This window comes from Pieris brassicae, chromosome 4, assembly GCF_905147105.1.
Source record: "Pieris brassicae chromosome 4, ilPieBrab1.1, whole genome shotgun sequence".
Lineage (NCBI taxonomy): Eukaryota > Metazoa > Arthropoda > Insecta > Lepidoptera > Pieridae > Pieris > Pieris brassicae.
Genome location: NC_059668.1, coordinates 15,571,513 through 15,595,631, shown reverse-complemented (window position 1 = coordinate 15,595,631; position 24,119 = coordinate 15,571,513). Strand labels below are relative to the sequence as shown.

Here is a 24,119-nt window from a genome sequence, read left to right as displayed (position 1 = left end):
CAACCGATAAAAAATTTAATACAAGAATTTATTTAGCATCAAAGCACGGTTCAACGTATACATAAACCAAAAAATAACAAGGCGCTATCTGCCGTCTTTTCTTTATATTAAATCATTACGAAAGAGAAGCAGCGTCTCTTTTGTAATAATTTAAAGATTGACTAGTGACTATTTACTATTAGATATTTTATCTAAGATGCCACGCAACTTACAATATGTCACGGTAAAACGTCAAATATCTTTGTATTGTCAGATTTTGTGCCGACTGCATGCTTTCTGCGTGATGCATCGGTTGTCGTCGGCATCTCAAAAAATAAATAGTTTGCCGCGAATACAATATTTGAAGAGATCATTTATTTCTATAAGTAATATATGAATAGTCTGTAAGATATCTTAAGGTCAAAACAGCCGGTTAACAATGACTGCCGACGTGCAAAGCAAGGCGAAAATGCCGCATCTATCTTCTGATAAACAGCTTACTTTTATAAAATTAGCAGTTTTATCAATGGCAGCAATTTTGTGTAAGTATATATAGTTTTACTTAATGCTGTGGAAGAGTATTGAAATATTTAAAACAGTACATAACCGCAACTACATTTTAGTTACACATATACAAATAACTTACGTGGTGTTATGTTAGACGTTATCAACTTGCTCGATGTACTCAAGCCGATAATTTGGAACTGGTTTTATAACATTATATATTTTATTTCTAGCGTTTGCGACGCGTTTGTTTTCGGTGCTACGATTCGAGAGCGTAATCCACGAATTTGATCCATACTTTAACTACAGGACCACTAGATACCTTACCGAGGAAGGATTTTATAACTTTCATAATTGGTTTGATGACAGAGCATGGTATCCTCTAGGCAGAATTATTGGTGGTAAGCTCCCAAAATTGATCTGATCAAAATGCTGTACAATTACTTAATATTATCAATGTCTGTGTTCATATATAATTATAATAGTAATATCAGTAAAACATATATTAATGAAATAACATAAAACGATATCAGTGATTAAATTGATGCACTTAAATAATTATTCTTATTCAGGTACCATCTACCCTGGCCTAATGTTGACATCAGCAACATTGTACAATATTATGCAGTTCCTCAATATAACTATAGATATAAGGAATGTTTGTGTCTTCCTTGCACCTTTTTTTTCATCATTAACAACTATTGTTACCTACTTGCTAACAAAGGAGCTTAAGGTAAATTTATTGACCTATTACTATAGAAGATATTAGAAGCTCCTTTACAATTAAATAATAACATGTAGTAGCCAATAGTTTAAACAAGTTATTTAATTTCCCCAGGATGAAGGTGCTGGCCTGGTTGCTGCAGCCATGATAGCTATTGTACCAGGATATATAAGCCGTTCTGTAGCTGGTAGCTATGACAATGAAGGGATTGCTATATTTTGTATGCTTCTAACTTACTACTTTTGGATTAAAGCTATTAACACTGGAACAATTCTATGGGCTACTATGACAGCTCTTGCATACTTCTACATGGTAAGAATAGATCTTAATTAATAAACATTTGGTTTAAAAAGACCTGTTGCTGTTGGTAACTAGTAAAGGCTGTCATTTCAAAGTGAGAAAGAGACTACAGTCAATGTTCTTGTTCTTAGCAAAGCATTACATGTTTTTTAAGCCTCATACTGTTAAATGAGTACTTTACATATACACTGATTGACTTTTTTTACCAACCTTTACTCTTAATATGTAGAGGTTTCAAAGGCAATCAAATATCAATAAGATGAAAGTTTCACACTGATAGTTTTCACAAACGGTTCAGTTTTTGCACTTTCATACATTTGAATTATACATATATTTTATATTATTCATGAATCCTAAGTCTAATAAGTAAAATGCATAAGATCCTAATATTTTCAATTATTGGTTTGTTTGTGGTTGCACTTAAAGTATACTCTAATCAAGCATAATTATATATCATTGAGAACATCACTTAATTACAATTTTTTCAAATTCTTATAGGTATCATCTTGGGGAGGGTATGTATTTCTTATCAATCTGATACCTCTTCATGTACTGGCACTAATCATGCTGGGCCGCTTCTCCTCGCGAGTGTATGTAGCATATAGTACTATGTACTGTGTAGGTACTATACTCTCAATGCAGATCTCCTTTGTTGGCTTTCAACCAGTGCAAAGTTCAGAACATATGTTGGTGAGTATGATATTTCTACATGTATAGTATTATTATATTGTTTTTTAAATAAAATCAAATTGAAATTTATCAAAATATGATGCATCTAAAGAAAAAGTATTGTTAATAAAAAGTAAACCTCAGTATGTAGCTTAGAAAAAAATGATATTTATATTCTTATTCTCTAAAAAGTATTTTGTTATTTTATTCAGGCTCTTGGTGTATTTGGCTTATGTCAAATTTATGCCTTCACACAATACTTGCGCGAGCGCTTATCTCCGCAAAATTTTGAGTTATTATTCAAGGCATTAGTTACTACACTACTGGCTACACTTGGTACAGCCACAATACTGTTTACAGTAACAGGTAAAGATTGTATTTGTATAGTTCTTAAAACATATTGCACAATTAATCTATGTTGGCATTTATAATATTAATTAAGAAGGTAATAAAATGTGATTCCATTATTTCAGGAAAAATTTCACCATGGACTGGTAGATTCTATTCCCTTCTCGACCCCTCATATGCTAAGAATCATATTCCTATTATTGGTAAGTCAGTTGTATTTTATTGTATTTATTTATTTACTTTGTTACCATAATATACATAATTATACAAAGAGAAAGTAAGTAGGTGACATAAGTTATTAGGCTACAGGCGGCCTTATCGCTAACAAGCAACCCTGCCTGGAAGAAATTGCTTAAACAAACAAATGGGATAATAAAAAAAGAAATAACTACAGAGGGTAAAGTACAAGAAGTGCATAATTCATTACCAAAAAAAACTCGAAATAAAATGGAACTATAACTAAAATGAAATCCAAAGAAAACATATAATAATAATATGTATATATATATGTGTGTGTGTGTGTGTAAACATACATGTAAAAGCTCTGCCAAAGGTTGATTGACTCACAATTAATATATTTAAAAAGTAGCTAATTAAGACGATTAATTGTAGTGTAAATATCAAGTGAAGCTGGTTCTGGAGAAAGGAAGTGGAATAAATATCTATTCTAATTAATTATGGTTATCCTTTCAGCATCTGTAAGTGAGCACCAGCCTACATCTTGGTCATCATTTTACTTTGACCTTCAAGTGCTGGTGTTTCTGTTCCCTGCTGGCCTGTATTTCTGTTTTACTCGCCTTACCGATGCTAATATATTCATCATCTTATATGGAGTGCTCAGTATATACTTTGCTGTAAGTAAAACTATATATATTTTAACAAATTCATCTTATTGTAGATTTGAATATGTATAATATTTTCTATATATGATTTATTTCCGAGTTTCAAGCCTTTGAAACTATATATATGTAGCTCAATATTTTACAAATACATATTAAATAAAATATCCACGGCATTATCAAGTGTATGTTCTTTTATACAAATAATTTAATAGGAAAAAAGGTAAAAATTTCAGTACCGTTAACGTTAATCGCCTCATTTCAATTCCTTGAGTAATTACTTCAACTAAACTTAGTTGTGGATAATACTTGTAAGAGTAATCTCGTAATATTGTTGTATTTAAATATATAGTAGTATAACTGTCTATGTAGACTAAGGAAACTTTAACTGTATCTTCATAAATGATGATTACATTAAGCTGGAGTGTGTAGAGTCAGTGTTGAGAACACTCCACTGATTCCATATAATGACTTTTACACTTTGATCGCTGACCTAGTTAAGAAAATCTAAGCATTCAACCAATGTATTCCGGTCTTACCTTATATAATTTTTTCAGGGTGTGATGGTTCGTCTTATGCTAGTATTAGCTCCAGTGATGTGTATAGTCTCTGGCATAGCTGCATCGAGTTTGTTAAGCCTTCATGTGAAAGATATTGAGCCAAAGGTCGAGAAACCAGAGAAGAAAAAGAAACATGAAAATAATTTAGTATTTAGATCAGAGGTAAGCTATTATTTTTATTATAAATATTACGATACTTATGAGAGCTCTGAAGATTACATACATCTTAATTATCACTAGGTTGGTGCATTGTTCGTATGTGTGTTGGGATGTTTGTTAGTGTCATACGTGTTCCACTGCACCTGGGTAACGTCAGAGGCGTACTCTTCACCCTCCATAGTACTGTCTGCGCGTGCGCATGACGGTGCCAGGATCATCTTTGACGACTTCAGGGAAGCTTACACTTGGCTGAAGATGAACACGCCAGAGGTATTGTAACTTAAATCTGTTTACAAATCATTCAACTCAGGCAATCTTAGTGTCTTAAATCCTATACATCCATACCTATAACTAAAATAAAAAAATATTTTCAAACATTAACATATTTTTATCATAGATACATCTGAAACTTTACCTTTTTGTAGGACGCTAAAGTGATGTCTTGGTGGGACTATGGGTACCAGATAACGGCTATGGCGAATCGAACGGTGATAGTGGATAATAATACGTGGAATAATACGCACATATCAAGAGTCGGACAAGCTATGGCTTCCACAGAGGATAAGGCGTACGAAATCATGCGAGAATTAGATGTCGACTATGTACTTGTTATATTTGGAGGGCTTGTGGGATATTCGTCTGATGGTAAGTTATTCTCGAAAAATGCTAATGCCAAAATATATATGTTCCAAAGCTTGAACTACCTACATATCTTAATTGTGTCACTATGTCATTACTTGTCCATTTTTCGGTGGTAGATGTTAATTTAAATAACGCCGTGAAAATCACCGTTATTTATTTTATTGTATATTCTGCGACATGGGCTGTTGGACATTGATATGAACATTTTAAAGGTTATAATTTTTATGTGTTGAAAGATATAGTTCGCATATCTGATACGCCGGTTCTGTCCGCACAGACTCAATTATTTTGGACACCAATTATCTTAGACTATCAATTTCATAGATATCAACAAGTTCCTATGGATGGTTCGTATCGGGGGCAGTACAGATCGCGGTGCGCACATTCGCGAAGCAGACTACTACACGCCCAGTGGGGAGTTCCGTATTGATGCCGATGGATCTAACACGTTATTAAATTGTCTCATGTACAAGATGAGCTACTACAAGTTTGGCCTAGTTTATACTGAGGGCGGTAAGTGCTACACATTAAAAAACACTAATTAAAACCGCACGGTTGTCTAGTTTCTTATGCCTGATATAAACGTCGGTTTAAGACGCCTTTGTGTGTTAATTTTCAATTATATTTGATAGTTGCCTGCCTCATTAGTAACTAGACTAAGTGTATATACAGTAATTACAGATCAGGAGATATCGTTGGGCAAATAAAAATACATCAATTATTTATTCGAAAAATTGTAGTTTCTAAGTTGTATGTGCACGTAAAGCTGTCGCGTCTGCGGTTGCACTCGTGTTTGACATCCGTCCCAACGTAACATGAGATTTATTGAGTAGAGAGTCTACTCCATGCACCATAATATCTCCTACGTGTCAGTCTGAAAAAATATTTTTTACAGGCCGACCTCCTGGCTTTGACCGTGTCCGCGGAGCAGAGATAGGCAACAAAGACTTTAATTTGGAAGTGCTAGAAGAAGCCTACACAACTGAACATTGGCTAGTTCGTATATACAAAGTCAAACCTTTGCCCAACCGGGGTGTTTGAGTCAATTTTTGGTACTACCCACATGAAGTTATGTTTTTTAAAGAAATTAATTGTATTTAACTAAATTTAAATGCTAACTGATGTGTTCTTGATTCTAATTATAGCGATTACGATAGTATGATAGCATTAATAGCAAAGACTATAGATTCATATTGTTTTCATTGTATAGTATTATTTTTCAGTCTTTCGATTCATTATCTATATATTGCATGTGTATTATGTTTAATTCTTTACGAAGTTTTGTTTTATATCTGATCTGTTGCTTGTTTAGTCTAACGAAATGATTAACATTCCATGTTTGAAATTAAGTCACAATATAGCATGAGAGAAGAGAATGTATTTTCAGCTTTCTCTCAATAGCAAAATATTTTAAAGCTCTCTATGTTTTTTGTCACAAATGAAATTCATAATCGAAGAAACTGACTTTAAGCAATTTTAACTTTAGGTTTTCAATACTATTATGAATAATTTATAGGAATATTAATTATGCACAAAATTATATTGTAATTATCGCATGTAGAAGGAAAATGTCAATATATCTATTTTATATTTTTTTATTGATTAATAATGAAAATATGTGTTACTGTAAACTGTCGTAGTTATAATGGAGTTGTAAAAATTCATTTTCTAAAAATAAAAAAAAATTTTTTTTATTGCGAGTCTGTTTAGGATTTACTCCACATATTCTTCATCTTCTCCCTGATCAGAGCACTCTTCTGGTCGAAAGGTGTCATCATTATTAGGATTCCTGTTCGGTCGAAATCTTTTTGGTCTTATAGCAGTATGTTCCTTATGGATTCCCATCTGAAAAGAATAAATTTAAATATGTCCATTTTTTTATGTTTCAAATAAAATGTAATAAAGACACTATTTTAAAAATAGCTTTCACCATTATAAATTTTATGTTTTTCGACTATTGCCAAAAACAGCCTTCAAATATTTTGTTCTATTACTAAATTTGAATACAAACCTGATTCACAAGTTGCCATGGTCCATCATCCATAAATATTAGTCTAAAGGCATTTTTAAGAGGCTTCTTTTTGAACAACAAACAGTGATGTTGCAAAGTCTCTAATATTTCTTCAGGAAGATCTGGATATTTGAAATTTAATTATTATAACAAACAACAATACAACAAAAAGCAGTATCAAAAACAATTTGTGGATTTAGGTTTATACTATATCTCTATTTAGATCATGACAAGCAAATGTAGACTTACTTTACCTGTTTTTATAACATAAGTCTTTGGGCGTATATCATGAACTCTATAATCAAGAATGAGAATAACTTTTACATCCAGATTGTCATCATCACTATGCATGTAGAATGTTACTTCTATATGTGACCCATCCAACGCCTTGAATAATGTGCCATTTATCGATAAAAGCCTCTGAAAAGTAATATACTTATGATCTAAAGGTATATAAAAATTCACTTCTAAAATTTTAATTTTTTTTATAAACATAATAAATTTAAGAACACAAAGTTAAATGGAACTATATTATAGTGTATGAACAAAATGTAGTTTGATAGGGATTTTGACTGAGGAGCTTTGGTTTTAGTATTATCGGTCAAGTAAAACAGACTCTAACATTCAAGGTTTTGGGTATGATAAAAGGGAAAATTAGAGCTACAATAGTTTATAAAAATTATTCTTATATATTTAAGTAGACTCACCTCTAATGATTCATATTGCTGCAATCTATCATAATAGGCTATGAGGGCTTTATGAACAGATAAGAGGTACTCAGGTTTTAAAATACTATCATAGTCATCAATTATCTCATTCAAATTAAATCCTACAGGCAAAGAGCTGTCGGTCACCTCATTGCCACCTAGAACAAAGAGAAGTACCTAGCGATTTAGCTTTTTTTTCTATTGTTAATAAATTGTACTGTTTAGGTTTATTTTACAAAAATATTCATTATGAAGACTAAGACTTCTTTCCAAACATAGTAAATAAAATTTTATCTGGAGTACAATATCTACATCCATAGATGTTAAAACTACATATTGAAATTTGGTAATAAATACAATTTTATTTAGTAAAAGTATATATGTTTCTCTGCAATTATTACAAAGTATTTACTTTACCTGATTTCATTTCTATTCTTAATCCATGCTTGACTACATTATAAGAGTCATGTTGCATGTGAAACACAATACAGCAGTGGTCATTTTTGGAATACGACTGAACTTCGAGCCCAGTTAACACAGTCAATAGTTCTAATTTGCGGTTCATAACTCCTACTGAATTAGTCAAGACTATGTTCTGGAAAATAAATTCGATGTAAAAATCATATACTAAACTTAAATGAAATTGTAACTAGTTACTACTAAAGGTACCTTTGGTCTACTAAATACTACATTAGCCGCTAAACTTTTTGAGGGAAGAATGGTCTGCTTATAGGAGTTTCTTTTAATTTGAAACAACTGAGTCTGCAGTCCGCATAGCTTTTCATTTAAAGTTTTGATCCTCTGCTGGATCTCCGTACAATCATCAGACACCGACACCCCTATAGAAAAAATTTGATTTGTTTATAAAAGAAACTACTAAAATCCAATTATAATAAAAATCTCAATGTTTACCTTGTTTACGAATAAGATTTGGAATTTTTAGTTGACGTTGCTTGCCCATAACTATTTGATTAACTCGCCAAAAGGTTTAAATTAAAATGTTGGTAATTCAGAGTGTTAGGGAGATAGTGATTTATTTTAGATGTATATTATATGTTTTTCTATCCTTAACTAAAAACTAATTTAAATATTTTCAGTTATGACCATAGACTACCGTCAAGGTAGTCACAATAAGTAACATAGACCTAAGACATAACTTATTTGGAAAATGTTCATTACTTGGGAGTCAGTACACTTCACTCACTAAATTTCGTCGTTTGTTTGAATTGTATTTTTTTTTAAATTATAAATAGGTTTCTAGGATGTTGGATCTTTTAGTAAAACGTTGAGTGGCGGCAGACGGGAGGAAGAAAAACACTTATATGTATTGGTAACACAAAGTTCGCTAGCCAGCACAAGTCGTCTGAACATACGTTGAATGAGGAAACTTTGGCAATCGAACATAATGAGGTGGATTGTTCCTTCTACTGCTTGACAGTGATTACAAAGATTTTTTGAAACAATCCCAAGTATTGCTAGGTTATTGTTCTTAATCTGTTTATTGTTGTAATAAAATCTCGAGATTCACTAGTTTTCAATTTGCCATACCGTGGTTTAACAGGTAGGTTCTGGGATACTTTCATACCTTTTCCCCTTGTTTCCCTAGTCTTTTTTCCACATTTCCGTCCGCAGAGTGTAAATGTTTTCTTCTAGAAATTAAACAGTAAAAGGAACGGATACTGAATCTGTAACGTCAATACTGTATATAGCCTCACATGCAACTTTGTCAGCTTTTTAGTTGCCGGTTATGACCTTGTGTCCCACAGAAATATATATTTACATTCTTATCAACGTACGCTGTATATATATTATCACAGATGTAATAGAGGTAATAATATACTTTTGCTACAGCCTAAATAAGCTTCTTGTAACATATTGGTCTATGACTACTATTGTATATTCAGGGGACTAGAAAAAGTTAACAAACAGATACTTAATTAACCTGTACGTGTTTAGAGTCCTTTTCATGAAAGAAGTACCGCGGTGATTTTTGAAACTAAATTTGACAGGTCGGCAATGTTGTCGTTCGGTGTTATAAAGTTTCTTTGTTGTGGTATATTTTTGTGTATTTTTAACTAGCTTAGTGCATTTTAAAGATTGTTTACAATGCCCAATGTTGTAAAAAGTTCTGCTCGAGAAATGATATTGAAAGTGAAAAATTTCTTCACTAAATACTGATGGTGTCGGTGACATACCCCTAAACTAATTTGATTTCCCTCCAGAAACCCCCTAGGAGGATGGTGGTATGGGCAATGGCACGATTCTTTACAGCGGCGGTCATGTTGGGGTTGTTGGAAAATGAAAGGCATTACACAAAGAATTCATAATAAAAAATAGATTGACAGGTATTATTAGTTTTTTGGTTAAACGAATATACAATTAGTAAGATTAACCACACGGATCCTATTCTCATAATTACGATGTGTTCTTACTTTAATTTAGTTCCAAAATAAGGAACGTGATATACAATAGTAAAAAAACTGTATTTGGCGTGTTTTTGAAACTTCCCCTTAAAAAAACTCCAAATATTCTTTCCCCTTATTCTGCCCCTTACTCAGTTTTGAAAACCCTAAATCTAATTTTATTTAAATAATTTTTTGACGCATTGATGGGACTTTTATGATATAAATTCAATTTTACAACAAAATTGAAGAAATACATAACGTGATAAAACTAACTGAAGATGCCTTTGAGTCTATTATGGCGGAAGATTGGACAGCTCAGTGCACGCATGTCAAACATTTAGAGGAGGAATATTTATAAAATGACGGCCTTATGGATGAAGAGATGAACCGAATAATCTACGCACTAGCCGTAGATTATACTGAATCTAAAACAATGACTAAAAAGCATGTATTATAACAAATGCAGGATCTGCGGATAAATTTTGGTCGCTTAATTTTTATACTAGAGCCTACTTTGTAAAGACTTCAGCTTGGTTGGACCGCTCTTATCACCTATGCATCTGGGGCGGGGATATAGTTTGTGTGCTTGACGTTGAGGCGAGCGAGCAAAACTAGCAAATTGAAATGTGTCGACGCGAACTGTCATTTTCATGCAAATTTATTTGTCGACTTTCGTGTATGTAGAGTATTGTTAAGGCATCATGACTAAGCCCCGACTTTTAAACCTAAACCCTAACGGTTTTAAACTTATTACTGACTTAGACGGTTTGTATTTGCAGTATGGTGCCTAATTTTACTAGATTTTAAAAATGTTGAATTACTATATCTAAAAACGACTGTGAAAAATACAAGTTTTAAAGAAAAATCAAAGAGCATTGAAACAAATATTTTATTAATTTGTTTAGCCATTAGCCAATAAACCAAATAACGAAGCTAAGTTAACTAAATCAAGGCATAGGAAATGTACATCTTTACACTTTCGATGTTTCGTTATTGAAATGTAATGACCAATGACTATAATAAACTGTCTTGTTTAGAAGATTAAAACAAATCCAAGAGGGGTAATGAAATCAATAGTTCCACGATTCAAACCAATACTGGCTGTTAAATTTATATACAATACAAATATGACGTCACCTAACGTCGATACGAAATTTCCATTTAGTGACGCAAACGTGATACTAAATATTAAAGTCGGGATCGCTATCGTTTTGGAAATTCCAGGGTACCAGCGCTCATATTATTTTATTTACAAACTAAAACCAACAATTTATAAAAATAAATTCGCATCAATCGAATTTTAAAGTTTTTGCTCCTATTAATTTAATTTCATCTTCTGTTAAGCGACCTTCAGATAAACGAACACGCAACCTGTAAGAAATACATTATCTTAAGTGGGATACAGGACCTTTTACTATCATTAATATTATATATAGATAATGAATTGGAGTATGAAGGAAAAAATAGGACTTATTAACAACATGTATAGCTTAAACACTTGGAGGCTGCTGCACTGTATTCGGTCTAACAGAAATGTAGTTGTTTACGATATTATTATTTATACGTTGATATAATTAATTCTATGTAAATACCTCTCTTCATTGTGTTGGACCGACCACAGTTCAGGCATAAAATGAGGCTTCATAGTCTGTAGGAAGTGTTCTCGCCAAATCTCTTCCAGACGAAGCAAGCCTTCGCGTTGTAAAAAGTATTCTGTCACTTTAAACCCATGGCATTCGTAGTCTGCGTTTTCAATGCTGTAAAAAAATATGTTTGTAAAAGTATTAGTGGATATATGCCCAGTTAAACATTTAATAAAGGTCTATATGTATACTGATATTATGGTAAAGAATATATATATTTATTTATTATGTTATAAATAATTAGGAATTGACACAATCAAATGAATTAAAAATTAATATCTACTTTTTTTAAACGTCTTATTAGACGTTATTATAGTGAAGTTAAATATCGTTTGAGGAAATTATATAAATGATCATACAAAAATTGTCCAATATAACTTTTCGTGATATATGAAAACAAGTTTCAATTTTTAGAAGTATGGTATTTACCGGTAGTTTTTAAGTTCAAAAAGTAAAATTAAAAATCTATGTCTTACACGACAGAAATTTCGGCGGCTTCGGCAAGTAGATCTTCAGTGATCTCATCGCACTGGGGATAATGCAGAAGTAATATATCTTCTAGCTCTTTACGCCGCGACTCCGGAAGATTATGTTTCTTCGATTGGTATAATAATGCACGGGCAGCTGATCGAATTTTTCTGTAATAATGGTAACTATGAGAGAGTTGACGGAGATAACCGACGTGGCGGTCATGGAGACCAACATACATTTTATACTTATTCATTTTACATGTTTTCAAAAATTAAAGACCTATATTCTATATTATTCTAGTTAGATATATGGTGTCGAACTATAATGACGTAACAGGTTTGTCAACACAACGTAAATAAGGTAGTTTAGCACTGCACTTCTACACTCACTATACAATGTCAGTTATATTATGTATATGTATTAGTAGCTAATATAGCTTAATTTAAAATTAGAAATTATTTCACATTTTACATGGAAAATATAAGTTATTGGCTATTGTTTATAGCCAATAAGTTGCCCTACTGCATGTTTTCTTTCTGTGCCTTTCATGCTTCTATGTATACCAGAATAGAAGGTAGATTTGTACTTTATACTAAATATTTACCGTTATTTTACGACATTTGTCATCGGTTGACAGTAAAATAATTGTAAACAACACGGAGAACATAAAGTTCCAGCGTCACTATTTACGTAGTATTATTAAATTTATGATTGAATAAATAAAATAATCTTGGAATGTACTAGATTTGGTCTATAAACGTGAAAATAAATCTAGTCTAAATGCAACAAGCCCATAAGGCTCGTTTGCCTTTTAATAAAAATAATTGTATTAATGTAGTAAAAAGATATTCACTTGCACTCAGCATCTTCTACATATTTGGCCTTATCGTGATCAGCAAAGGGCGCATCGCACAGACGTGCCAGGTGTTCTCGAAGAGCCTGGTCCAGCATGTTACTCCGTTGGTGACATGACACGCATAAGAGGAGAACATCGTGAGAAGAATGGTCCTTCATCACCTCTGAATGCAGACATTAAAAGTTTAAAGAGCACAGGCTTTGTTTTGGATATAAAATTTTATCACTTTTGAAAATACAAATTTAATGAGTGTTAATGCAGAAAACATATTGCCAGGATTTGTTTATAAATAAAACTAAAATTTTAAGAAACAAAAACCTATGAAATCTATTTTTCTAAGTTACAGACAGTGTCCTACCTGGAAAATACTTCCTATACTCCCTCGGTACAACATTCTTCCGTATATAAGAATTTTGTTCACCGCACACTACACAATGGTTTTGCTTAGTCAGCTGATAATATTTTCCTACATCACCAACTGATCGGCCAGCTGGCTCAAATCGTAGTCTTACAGTCAGGGGATCTTCTGTTACTACATCAGCTAAATGTTTTTCCACATACCTGTGGAATTTTTAACTACTACAGAAAACAGGCAGAACTTATCAATGAATTATAACACTGTGTGACATTACAATATAGACATGTAATTTTTAATAACATATTAAAGCAATGAAAATATATCTAGGATATCTCTAAGAATCAGTCCAGACTTAACACAAACTATGACTACTACTGTATGTCAAAATTCAATTAAATATGGGAGCTATACTTAGAGCTAAGACCCAAATCTAAATGTTTATAGAAATTTTATAAATGTTCTAGAAAAAAGTAAATATGACTTACCATATAGCTTTTTTTGTATCACATGTACATAGCAATTCACCATCAGGTGCTTGCAGGAAACAATTGTGGTAGAGTGGCTTAGATCTGGTTGCATATGGGTACCTCTTGACTATGTCTTTATTTAAAGTTTTTTCTTTGTTTTTAACACTTAAACAAAATATAATTATTTTTTATTCATCTACTGAGCTAACGCTATAAATACAAGTATTATTTATGAAAAGAATTTATTACAAAACCATATTAATTTTTTTTTAATATAAAAATAATATATTTTATAAACTTCATAACAAAATTAGATAAAATTAATGTTTACATATTTTGAATGACCCATAACATGTCTTTTGATAAATATGTATATTTTTGTAATAAATTGTTACTGGGCTTGAACTATTTAGTAATAAGAAGGAAGTGTCCAATAGCACTACTTACAGTCTATTAAGGAGATGACACTCTATTCTTGTGCTATATATGAATATGTTTGATTTTATAATTTATAAATGTCCATTATAACCCGTTAAACGGTAAATATAATGTGCGGTAATAAAAATTGTTTACCCATTCTTTACTTTCTTCACAGCTTTAGTTTTAAAACATACATCAGCATATTTTCTGCATAATTTATCTTTATTAATGCAACTTCCTGAATTTGGTGACAGCCAATTCCATTGAAACTTCTTGTTCATTATTTGAACAAATATTTTTATACCAACATGTGCATCAGCCGCAGCGTAACTCACTTGTCGTTCTGTTAATTCATCTGCACTCCAGTCACTGCAACGAATCTATTAATTGGTTACTAATCTTAAATATTTGAACAAAATCGATGTAAGGTGTGTTGGACATAAAAAAAATTGGTATGTCTTTTTTAACAAAATCTATATACATATTTGAGATTAGATTGATAATTGGAAAACTTAACTTCAATCCCAAATATAGCTGGTATGACACTAATAATATACATCTACCTAAATTCAGAACCAAATACAGTTTCAAAAATATAACCTATTTCAGGGCAACTCTTTACAACAGCTTCAAATACATATTCAGTATTTTTAGTAGATGGACTCTAATGCAATAACGGTGCACAACAGTGATGTGATATATTATACTTTTTATTTTTCATGTAAGTGACAAATATGTTTTGGTTTTTAAGGACATAATACATTTCTTATACATGATTAAACTTAAAACTTATTAAAATAAAATACTGCTTAAATCTGATAAAAAAATATAATTCCAATAGCCTTTATCCATAAACATTTTATCAAAGGCATAATAACACTAAGGTTTAAGTTACTTTACTAATAAGAACTATGACATTTAAAGAAATATTTGAAATTATAGCCACTATAACTAAAATAAAAAGGGTAATTATAATTTAATAAATTTAAAATTTCTTACTCTCCATGTCTTATCCAGTTTAACACCAAGAAGAGACAATGATAATGCAGCTAATCCTCCAGGATCATATCCATATTGCTGAACAATGTGTCGTATATCTAATGTTGATTTAATAAAAACACCATAATCTGCAGCTACATATTTAGCATCATCTACTGGAGCTACTCCAACTTTGTATATTTTTTCATCTTCAAGTAAAATCTGAAAAATGATAGATATTTATTGGAATAAAGGTTATATACCTTTATTAGTAACTCATCTCATTTTTCACTTATGCTAAAATTATAAAGGAACATATTTATACAGAGGAAAATAAATCGTTACAACAGATTATATATTAACACTTGCCTTTAAAGATGTTGGAACACACATAATTTTATTTAAACGGAATAGACAACAATATCCATCAAATGTAGATATTTGAACCAAGGCTATAGGCTTTCTCTTTCCTTGTTCAGTCACCCATTCACAATCAAAACCTACAGCTTGGTGGGTAATGCACCTTCTAAAATAAAAACTAATTGATAAGATAGAATAGAATATTTCCCCTAAAACAATGTTAGCAGGCACTCAAAAAGTGAGAGTCTTGTCACAGGTAAACGTCTTACCTCCGAATTTCGTTTACCATTTCTTCGCAGTCCTCTACATTATGAACAACTCTTATAGTTAAATAATTAAAAGCTTCCACAGCATAACGTGGATGTTTACTTTTAAATGCATAATAGATAACACCAGCTATTGAAATTGCAAGGGCTGAAGAGGTTATAGCGATCCATGTTAATTCAGACATTATTTTTTATATAATGAGAGTATTTATATGTTTATCTGAGTTTGATTCTCATGTAAAAAAGAAAATAAATATAACCACTGGTAAACAGTTATTAGTAATATGCTATTTCTATTGTCTATTTTCATGTTGTTGTAAAATATTTCATTATTTAGAATAATCCCTAGTCCCTACAGATTATAAACTTAATACAAAATATAGCAGTGTTGCCAGATGGTCTCGGCGACGTAGAGTAATTTGATTTCCCCCCAGAAATCCCCTAAGATGCCCTCACCAAGCGGATGGTGGCATGAGACATGGCGATTCTTTAAAGCGGCGCGGGTCGTCATGTTGGGATTATTGGGAAATGAAAAGTTTTACGCAAAGTATTTGTAATGGATTGACAAGTTTTATTTGGTTTTTGGTTAAACGAATATACAATAAGTAAGGATAACTACAGGGATTATATTCTTACGATGTGTTCGTACTTCAATTTAGTTCCAAAATCAGGAACGTGATAAACAATGGCAAAAAACTGTATTTGGCGTGTTTTTGAAATTTCCCCTTAAAAAGTTTTTACCGGGGCTAAATCTCGTTTCTGAAGCACACCTTGAATCTTATCCTTAGCGCTAAGTACGTCTCGAAAATATACTCCTTAGTTTACGAGACACGGTATTTTAAAGTCAACAAAACCACAGTTATTGACCTGATTGGTCTTTGAATTTTTTCTCACGAGATTGTAGAATTTTCTAGAGAAAAAAAGCAGTATGGTTTAAACATTGACCGGAAAACAAATATGTAATAAAAAAAACCTAATAATCTAGAGCGTGTATGTACCTATACTCTATAGTAGATATCTGTGGCGTGCACTATGCCAACTGCAATTTTTGTAGTTTGGAAATATTGTTCCTGCTGTAATGTCAAATTCATGTCTCATCAATCTTTAAAGAAATTGTGTTACCAAAAACAAAGCTTCTAAAGAAGTCGTACATCTTTGAAAAAAACTTTATGGCCCGCGACCGCAGTACTGAACGACGTCGTTCACGATCGAGAGAGCGACGTGATCGCGATCGTCATGATGAAAGGGAATCCCTTCGAGACAAGAAACGAAGAGAGCGAACCAGGAGTCCTAGAAAAGAACGTGATAGATCCCGTAGTCCGGGGAGGAAAGATAGATCAAGAAGTCCACGAAAAGACAAAGAACGATCGAAAAGTCCTAACAGGAAAGATAGCGCTAGGTCTAGAAGTCCTAAAAAACGTGATGGAAAAGAAAGAGATAGACGTCACGAGAATAAAGAAAAAAGCCGATCCAAAACTGATAGTGAACACAAGTCAGAAAAAGAGGAAGAAACACTTGAGAAAAAAGATGAAGAACCGAAGCATGTAAAAAAGGAACCTCTATCATTGGAAGAACTTTTAGCCAAAAAGAAAGCCGAAGAAGAGGCTCGTAGTAAACCTGTTTTCTTAACAAAAGAACAAAGGGCTGCATTGGCCTTAGAAAGGCGACGTGAACAGGTAGAAGCAATGAGATCCAATGTAGCAAGACCAACTATAGCAACAATAGATCTTACAGGCAGTTCTAAAAGAGAAGACAGAGAACGCGATAAAGAACGTGAACGCGATAGAGAAAGGGAACGTGATAGAGAAAGAGAGCGTGATAGAGAGAGAGAACGTGATAGGGAAAGGAAGTACGAAGACAGAAAATCAAACTCTGATCGTAAAGATGATAAGAAAGAAAAGGAAGAGGAACTTAGTGGTAAAGATAAGGAAAAGGAGGAGGAGGCAATAAAGGCTAGATATCTAGGTATTGTTAAGAAAAAGCGTAGAGTAAGGCGACTTAATGACCGAAAATTTGTGTTTGATTGGGATGCATCAGAAGACACTTCAAATGATTATAATACACTATATAAAGAAAGGCATCAAGTACAATTCTTCGGTAGAGGGCATATTGCTGGCATTGATATTAAATCACAGAAAAAGGATTACTGTAAATTTTATGGTAACCTTTTAGAAAAAAGGCGTACTGAACTTGAAAAGGAACAAGAAAAATTGAGACTAAGAAAAGTGAAAAAGAAGGAAGATAAGCAAAAATGGGATGACAGACATTGGTCTGAAAAAGATCATGATGAAATGACTGAAAGAGACTGGAGAATATTCAGAGAGGATTATAATATTACTATAAAAGGTGGTAAAATACCTAATCCCATTCGATCTTGGAAAGAAGCTGGCTTCCATCAAGATGTTATGGAAATTATTAATAAAGTTGGTTACAAAAGCCCGACACCGATTCAGAGACAAGCTATTCCTATTGGATTACAAAATAGAGACATAATTGGTGTAGCTGAAACAGGTTCTGGTAAAACACTTGCTTTTCTAATACCTCTGCTAACATGGATACAATCTCTTCCTAAGAGTGAAAGAATGGAGGATGCTGATCAAGGTCCTTATGCTATAATTTTGGCACCAACTAGAGAGTTAGCACAACAAATTGAGGAAGAGACAAATAAATTTGGGATTCCACTAGGAATTACCTCTGTGGTCGTAGTTGGTGGTCTATCAAGAGAAGATCAAGGGTTTAAATTAAGATTAGGGTGTGAAATTGTTATTGCAACCCCTGGACGTCTTATTGATGTACTGGAGAATCGATACCTTGTTCTCAATAGATGTACATATGTAGTCCTTGATGAAGCTGATCGTATGATTGATATGGGTTTTGAACCAGATGTACAAAAAATCTTAGAATACATGCCCGTATCTAATATAAAACCAGACTCCGATGCTGCTGAAGATGCCTCAGTTTTACTTGCAAATTATAATACAAAAAAAAAATATCGACAAACTGTGATGTTTACCGCAACAATGCCTCCAGCTGTTGAAAGATTGGCCCGTACTTATTTACGTAGACCAGCGATAGTTTATATAGGATCTGTAGGTAAGCCAGTAGACAGGACAGAACAAGTTGTTTTCATGATAGGTGAAAATGAAAAACGTAGAAAACTTACTGAAATTCTACAACGTGGGGTGGAACCACCTATTATCATTTTTGTCAATCAAAAAAAGGGTGCAGATGTTCTTGCAAAAGGATTGGAGAAACTTGGTTTCAATGCTTGTACATTACACGGAGGAAAAGGACAAGAGCAACGTGACTTTGCATTAGCAAGCCTTAAAAATGGGTCAAAGGATATATTAGTTGCAACAGATGTTGCTGGACGTGGTATTGATATTAAAGATGTCAGTGTTGTAATTAATTATGACATGGCCAAGTCAATTGAAGATTACACTCATCGCATTGGTCGTACAGGACGTGCCGGTAAAACGGGAAAGGCAGTGTCGTTTGTTACAAAGGAAGAGTCTGCAATTTACTATGACCTCAAACAAGTACTACTTGCAAGTTCTGTATCTACATGTCCACCAGAACTAATGAACCATCCTGAGGCACAGCATAAACCTGGTACTGTGGTAACAAAGAAACGTAGAGAAGAAATGATTTTTGCTTAGTGTGTTAATAACTATTTCACAATTCTTGAATAATAAACATATATTTCATCATTCTTGTTTTTACAATTTATACATTTAGTAAATATTGATAACAGAACCTAAATTGCAATTATTTTCACTGCAATAGAATCAATGTAAGACATTAGGTATTTGCCCCATGCTGACAATATTCAATATCAGGATGTATGTCACCATCTGAAATATGAAAACTATATTTTTCTCAAGATAAATGAGTATTTTCACAACACATAGCAAGCAACTCATGCTCAGTATACATTTTATAAAAATGTTGTAGTTTGATTTTTTTTTAATGGACTAAAACGAACCACATTAGTTCTCTGTTTTGAATTTTAATCCAAACATCAACTTATATTTTTTAAAGTGAGAATCAACAGCTAAGAGCAATCAAGCAGCACATTCCAGAATCAAAGCAAACTGTGTTATTGCTACAATAACCTTTACCTATTCCTTTTTCTCTGACTCTTTAGATGGTGGTGGCATAACGGCCTGCTTTACAGTAGATGCAAGAGAAACAGCCACATCAACTAACTCTGAAAAGTCCTTGGGGAAGGACAGTTCAGGTAATTTCACCTCCAATTGTGGATCTCCTGGTTTAACTGATAATGGTTAAAGTCTAATTAAAGCTACACAATATATCTAATATTGTTAAACTAAAAAACCTTTCAACAGTAATGAAAATAAAAATATGTTCTTAATAAGTTCTACTTAAGAATAAATACTACAGTTACATAAAATTCTACAGTAATTAATTTAGAAATTAATCTTTTTACAAATTACATTACATTAGTAATAATTGTTTTCAAAATAAATAAATATGTAAATGACAACTTTTCAATTCTATTCTCTCAGTATCTAAAGTTTATGTGATTAGTTACCTCCATATAAGAAGTTGTAGGCAATATTAATATATTGTTTTGCTAGTGTACCATTTTCGTTCATTATTTGCTTTGTTTCTTCAGGGAAGCAAACATAGCCCATGGCTGTTGTGCCAAGAGTGGCATAGAATACTCTCTGTAAGACAAAATAATTTATTATTTTAACATGGTACTTTATAAAAAGCAAAATGACAGAATTTATTATTACAAAGGTTTGGTGCTAAATAACAAAACAACTATTTTTACTAGCAGATAACAAAAATGTATTTTAGTTGAGTAACCACCAAGTAAATACTTACTTTAATAAAGCCACCCCTCAGGCCAAAGATGAATCCAGTAAGTCCTCCTATTGCAACAGCCCCATATCTGGTCTGTTTGTTTTCCTCTTCTCGCAGATACTGCACTACCCCTTAACAGGTAATTATCAAACTTTTAGCTTTAAATTATCATATTATTATTATTTTTTTTAATTTGAGCATGTTGTCTTTACTTTATTTCCCTAGTCCATATCCATAGCACAACAACATCATAATAAAACAACTCACTAAACACATCATACTATATTGACTTGTTGACAATATCTTTAAATTTTTCCTTAAATGGTTCTTAACGTAATACATACAATCTGTTTTATCAATAGTTTCATGATAGCTGTCCTCAATTCTATGTTTAAGAGATGATGTGTGAGTTACACCAGTCTCAAAGGTTTCTCTAATTGCAGTTACAGGAGGCTGTAAGATAGATCTCAAATAACTTTTTTTAATCTCATTGGATTTGCATTCTACAAGGCTGAAACATATAAATTAATTAATAAGTTTATTTGAAAACACAACCAGAAATATTTGAAAAATGAGTTAAATTAATGATTAAGGTTCGCTTTACTTACTCTCCATATTCGGCATGGGGTGCATCATATAGTGGCAGCTCTGATGGTTTCATTGGTGGTGGACGTTGGGGCTCTTTAGCCTCCTGAATAGGAGATGCAGCATTTACAGTAGGTATCAAGGCGACTAGTCCAGAACCAATGACCACTTTACGAAGCATCTAAAAAATGATTAATTATATATACTATACAAATAAATATCAATAAGTATGATATTTTTTGTATATTTACCGCGGAAATGATTAAAAATTTACTACTATTACATAAACAAAGTCCCGCAATCAATATCAGCTGCGCGTGTAGATGTCAAATGGGCTTGACATTGACATTTTTTCTCAAAACATTAAAAAAATGTGTTTTTCTTTTCACTTGTTTTGATTTGTTGAGTAAGTTTTGAAACATTTAATTATTGTAACTTGGTGTTTTTGTAAACCAATTAGTTATATTTAAAATAAAATAACTACAATGCTAAACATAAAGATTGACATTTATTGTAAATAGCTTAATAGCACTGACATATGGTGACATTGAAATGACATGACATTTGAAAGCCCCGAAAGATATATTTCTTAAATTCTTGATTTACTAAATTCCAGTAATCAGTTTTCAGTCTTGAAGTTTAAGTATTCCGTCTTAATCAATTTTCAATTTGAATTTTCGATTTCCCTTGTTCACGGGCTTGTTTCTTAGCTAAATTTTATAGTTTTCACCTGGAAAAATTGTAATTACTTTTTACTTTATATGAATCTTGCAATATCTACTTTAAACCGATTGCTAGCTAGTGGTGGCATTGTGTGAAGTTCTTGTGCAGACGTTAAAAAAGTGCTTTTGACCATTGGTAATATATTTAATACATATTATAGTAAATATGTCTGGAGTGCGCGTTGGTCGTGTGCCTAAGCGTAAGAGAGGAGACCGTGCTAAAGCCCGGTCAGGTAAGCCTATCTGCATGCAAAGATTACCAACCGTTGTCCATGACTTCGGTACTAAGTGTATCTTACTTGGAAGTACTATTTAAGAATAACATACCAAAATTAAATACAAAATACCATTATGCTATTTGAACCTCTATTAATACAGGAAAAATAACATGTTTACTTTAAGAAAATATATTATTTATCTATCCTTTTAAGTAGGGTAATTGACTGATACTATAGTGATTATCTATATCTTAATTGTAGAAAGTGATCTTTTATGTTACAGCCCAAAACATATTGATCCCAATTTGCATGTAGCCATATGACAAAATTATAAAAAAACTTCAATGAATCATTAAAAAGTATGGAAGAAGTTGCAAATTCCCACATACATTATATAATTAAAAATCTAATTATCTATTTTATGTATAAATGTATTTAATATTTTACATAGTTTAATGGTATTTAACATCACTTAAAACTGCCTATCTGGGACTAACATTTAATTGCATTTATCCAGAATGCTAAGGTGCATGATGTATTGCGTGATGATCAAATGACTATCAGGACCATGGTTGAAGGACGGACTTCTTTGGAATGAAATGGTATACATCATTTGCTACTTTTAAATTTAGAAAAATTGCCACCATAACTTAAAATGCAGCAATTTTAACCACATTTTAAAGATTTACTATCTTAATTTTCAAGTTAAGGATGATAATAAAAAGTATAATAACATGAGTGAATCAGTTTCTTCTAAAAAATTCTAATACCAAATTGGTAGAGGGATAACAATCAAGGAAGCCTAATTTCTTTGTATAATTAGTTCATACAATACTATGTAGATTTAAGAGTTGGTCAAGGTAATCTGCCTATCATTGCCAAATACAGTAACAATATATTATATTATTGAAGGTTAATTATTTTATATTTTTGGATAATCAACAACTTACACTTTTTAAGCACTGCTGCTCTTAATTATGGTCACATTTTTCTTAATTATTTAACATAGATATCATTTGGGTCTTATACCTCTTTGCACTTCTAGTATGCTTGTTTTTCCTAAACAAGGTGTCTGTCCTACTTTATTGAAGTTTTGTGTGAATAGATGTTCTGAATTTTCATGAAGAATATATTTCTTCAGAGTATCTTTCTTGCATGCTGCTTTTGGAAAGTCATCAATAATGACAGAAGTTTTATATATATATATATACATTATTGGTGTTTTTGACACCATCTTGAACACATTAAGCTGTCCTATCAGAAAATATGTCTAAGCACAAAACAAACAAATTGTTATTTGAAGAATGGGTGAACATTTATCCCTAAGTCGTATGTATGTTTAACGAAATTTATGAAACATAATACAGTTTTGCATCATTGGCCAATCGTAAAAAGTTTGATCAAGGTACGGTTCTACGTCCCGTGGGATCTAAATTAATTAATTAATTTAACACAGTAACAACTTCCAGACAACACTACCATATTGCAAAATACGGACCAGAGAATTGACTAATATAATTTTAGGCTTTACATTTTTGTAACTCTTAGTCGACTGTTTTATGTAACTAGCCTATAAAGCTTTATTGACTATAGCATTATAATGCAATATGAAAGATCAATAATTTCTATCTAGTTTAACTCCTTAATTCCTTATCTCATCGACCTGGAGCAGTAAAACTCCGTTGACAGTATAGCGAAAGTAATTTACGAACATTTTGAGGCATTTAAAAACATTTTGATTTGATTATACTCATACATAATGTATAGTTTATTATGTCTTACTTTAAATGTTCTGGAGATTCGAGCTCGTGATAGGGCAATTCGCATTGAATGATATACTGAATTACGGACGCAGCGGCGAGCTGGCAATTTTACCGAGCCTTTGTTTAAATAGTGAAAGGAAACATTCCCGCCGTGCGAAGATTTTAATTACCATAAGAATACACTTGTGCTGGTAATTACTGTTCCACAACTATTCTTATAGTGTACATCTTTTAATATTCTCATTATTTTAAGTGACTGTAATTGAATTGCAGATTTTTAATACTAAACTGACTGAGTGAGTGAGTGACGTGTCATTTTGTTGCAAAAGTTT

At 32.1% G+C, this 24,119-nt stretch overlaps 6 protein-coding genes across 7 annotated transcripts; 3 read left to right on the top strand and 3 right to left on the bottom strand.

Annotated features, from left to right (window-relative positions):
• Positions 1-244: 244 nt before the first annotated feature.
• Positions 245-6,418, top strand: LOC123707921 (dolichyl-diphosphooligosaccharide--protein glycosyltransferase subunit STT3A). Its single transcript, XM_045658222.1, has 13 exons — positions 245-521; positions 717-884; positions 1,056-1,216; positions 1,322-1,519; positions 2,006-2,197; positions 2,389-2,542; positions 2,650-2,727; positions 3,218-3,378; positions 3,921-4,085; positions 4,164-4,352; positions 4,508-4,727; positions 5,049-5,237; positions 5,620-6,418. Exons 1-13 carry the CDS (start codon positions 419-421, stop codon positions 5,763-5,765), a joined length of 2,124 nt encoding a protein of 707 aa, XP_045514178.1. The 5' UTR covers positions 245-418; the 3' UTR covers positions 5,766-6,418.
• On the bottom strand, positions 6,304-9,196 carry LOC123707923. Its single transcript, XM_045658226.1, has 7 exons — positions 8,355-9,196; positions 8,112-8,281; positions 7,860-8,037; positions 7,443-7,600; positions 6,990-7,155; positions 6,736-6,857; positions 6,304-6,569 (listed from the first exon to the last, which is right to left on the bottom strand). The coding sequence occupies exons 1-7, from the start codon at positions 8,401-8,403 to the stop codon at positions 6,438-6,440; spliced, it is 975 nt and encodes a 324-aa protein (XP_045514182.1). The 5' UTR covers positions 8,404-9,196; the 3' UTR covers positions 6,304-6,437.
• Positions 9,197-9,515: 319 nt separating this feature from the next.
• On the top strand, positions 9,516-10,214 carry LOC123708383. The gene is made up of 2 exons (XM_045659058.1): positions 9,516-9,602; positions 10,089-10,214. The coding sequence occupies exons 1-2, from the start codon at positions 9,549-9,551 to the stop codon at positions 10,203-10,205; spliced, it is 171 nt and encodes a 56-aa protein (XP_045515014.1). The 5' UTR covers positions 9,516-9,548; the 3' UTR covers positions 10,206-10,214.
• A 506-nt stretch (positions 10,215-10,720) lies between these two features.
• Positions 10,721-16,019, bottom strand: LOC123707922 (exonuclease 3'-5' domain-containing protein 2). Of its 2 annotated transcripts, none has more exons than XM_045658224.1 (10): positions 15,670-16,019; positions 15,410-15,566; positions 15,062-15,262; positions 14,216-14,442; positions 13,661-13,807; positions 13,176-13,378; positions 12,815-12,980; positions 11,967-12,143; positions 11,440-11,604; positions 10,721-11,218 (listed from the first exon to the last, which is right to left on the bottom strand). In XM_045658224.1, exons 1-10 carry the CDS (start codon positions 15,849-15,851, stop codon positions 11,137-11,139), a joined length of 1,707 nt encoding a protein of 568 aa, XP_045514180.1. In that variant the 5' UTR covers positions 15,852-16,019; the 3' UTR covers positions 10,721-11,136. The 2 variants fall into 2 exon arrangements, with proteins under 2 accessions (XP_045514180.1, XP_045514181.1); XM_045658225.1 differs by having other exon boundaries at positions 11,967-12,128.
• A 673-nt stretch (positions 16,020-16,692) lies between these two features.
• Positions 16,693-19,376, top strand: LOC123708234 (probable ATP-dependent RNA helicase DDX23). The gene has a single exon (XM_045658833.1). It carries the CDS (start codon positions 16,836-16,838, stop codon positions 19,323-19,325), a length of 2,490 nt encoding a protein of 829 aa, XP_045514789.1. The 5' UTR covers positions 16,693-16,835; the 3' UTR covers positions 19,326-19,376.
• Positions 19,348-21,402, bottom strand: LOC123708235. The gene is made up of 7 exons (XM_045658834.1): positions 21,336-21,402; positions 21,108-21,265; positions 20,844-21,010; positions 20,521-20,630; positions 20,222-20,357; positions 19,788-19,942; positions 19,348-19,520 (listed from the first exon to the last, which is right to left on the bottom strand). The coding sequence occupies exons 2-6, from the start codon at positions 21,263-21,265 to the stop codon at positions 19,788-19,790; spliced, it is 726 nt and encodes a 241-aa protein (XP_045514790.1). The 5' UTR covers positions 21,336-21,402; the 3' UTR covers positions 19,348-19,520.
• Between the last annotated feature and the right edge of the window lie 2,717 nt (positions 21,403-24,119).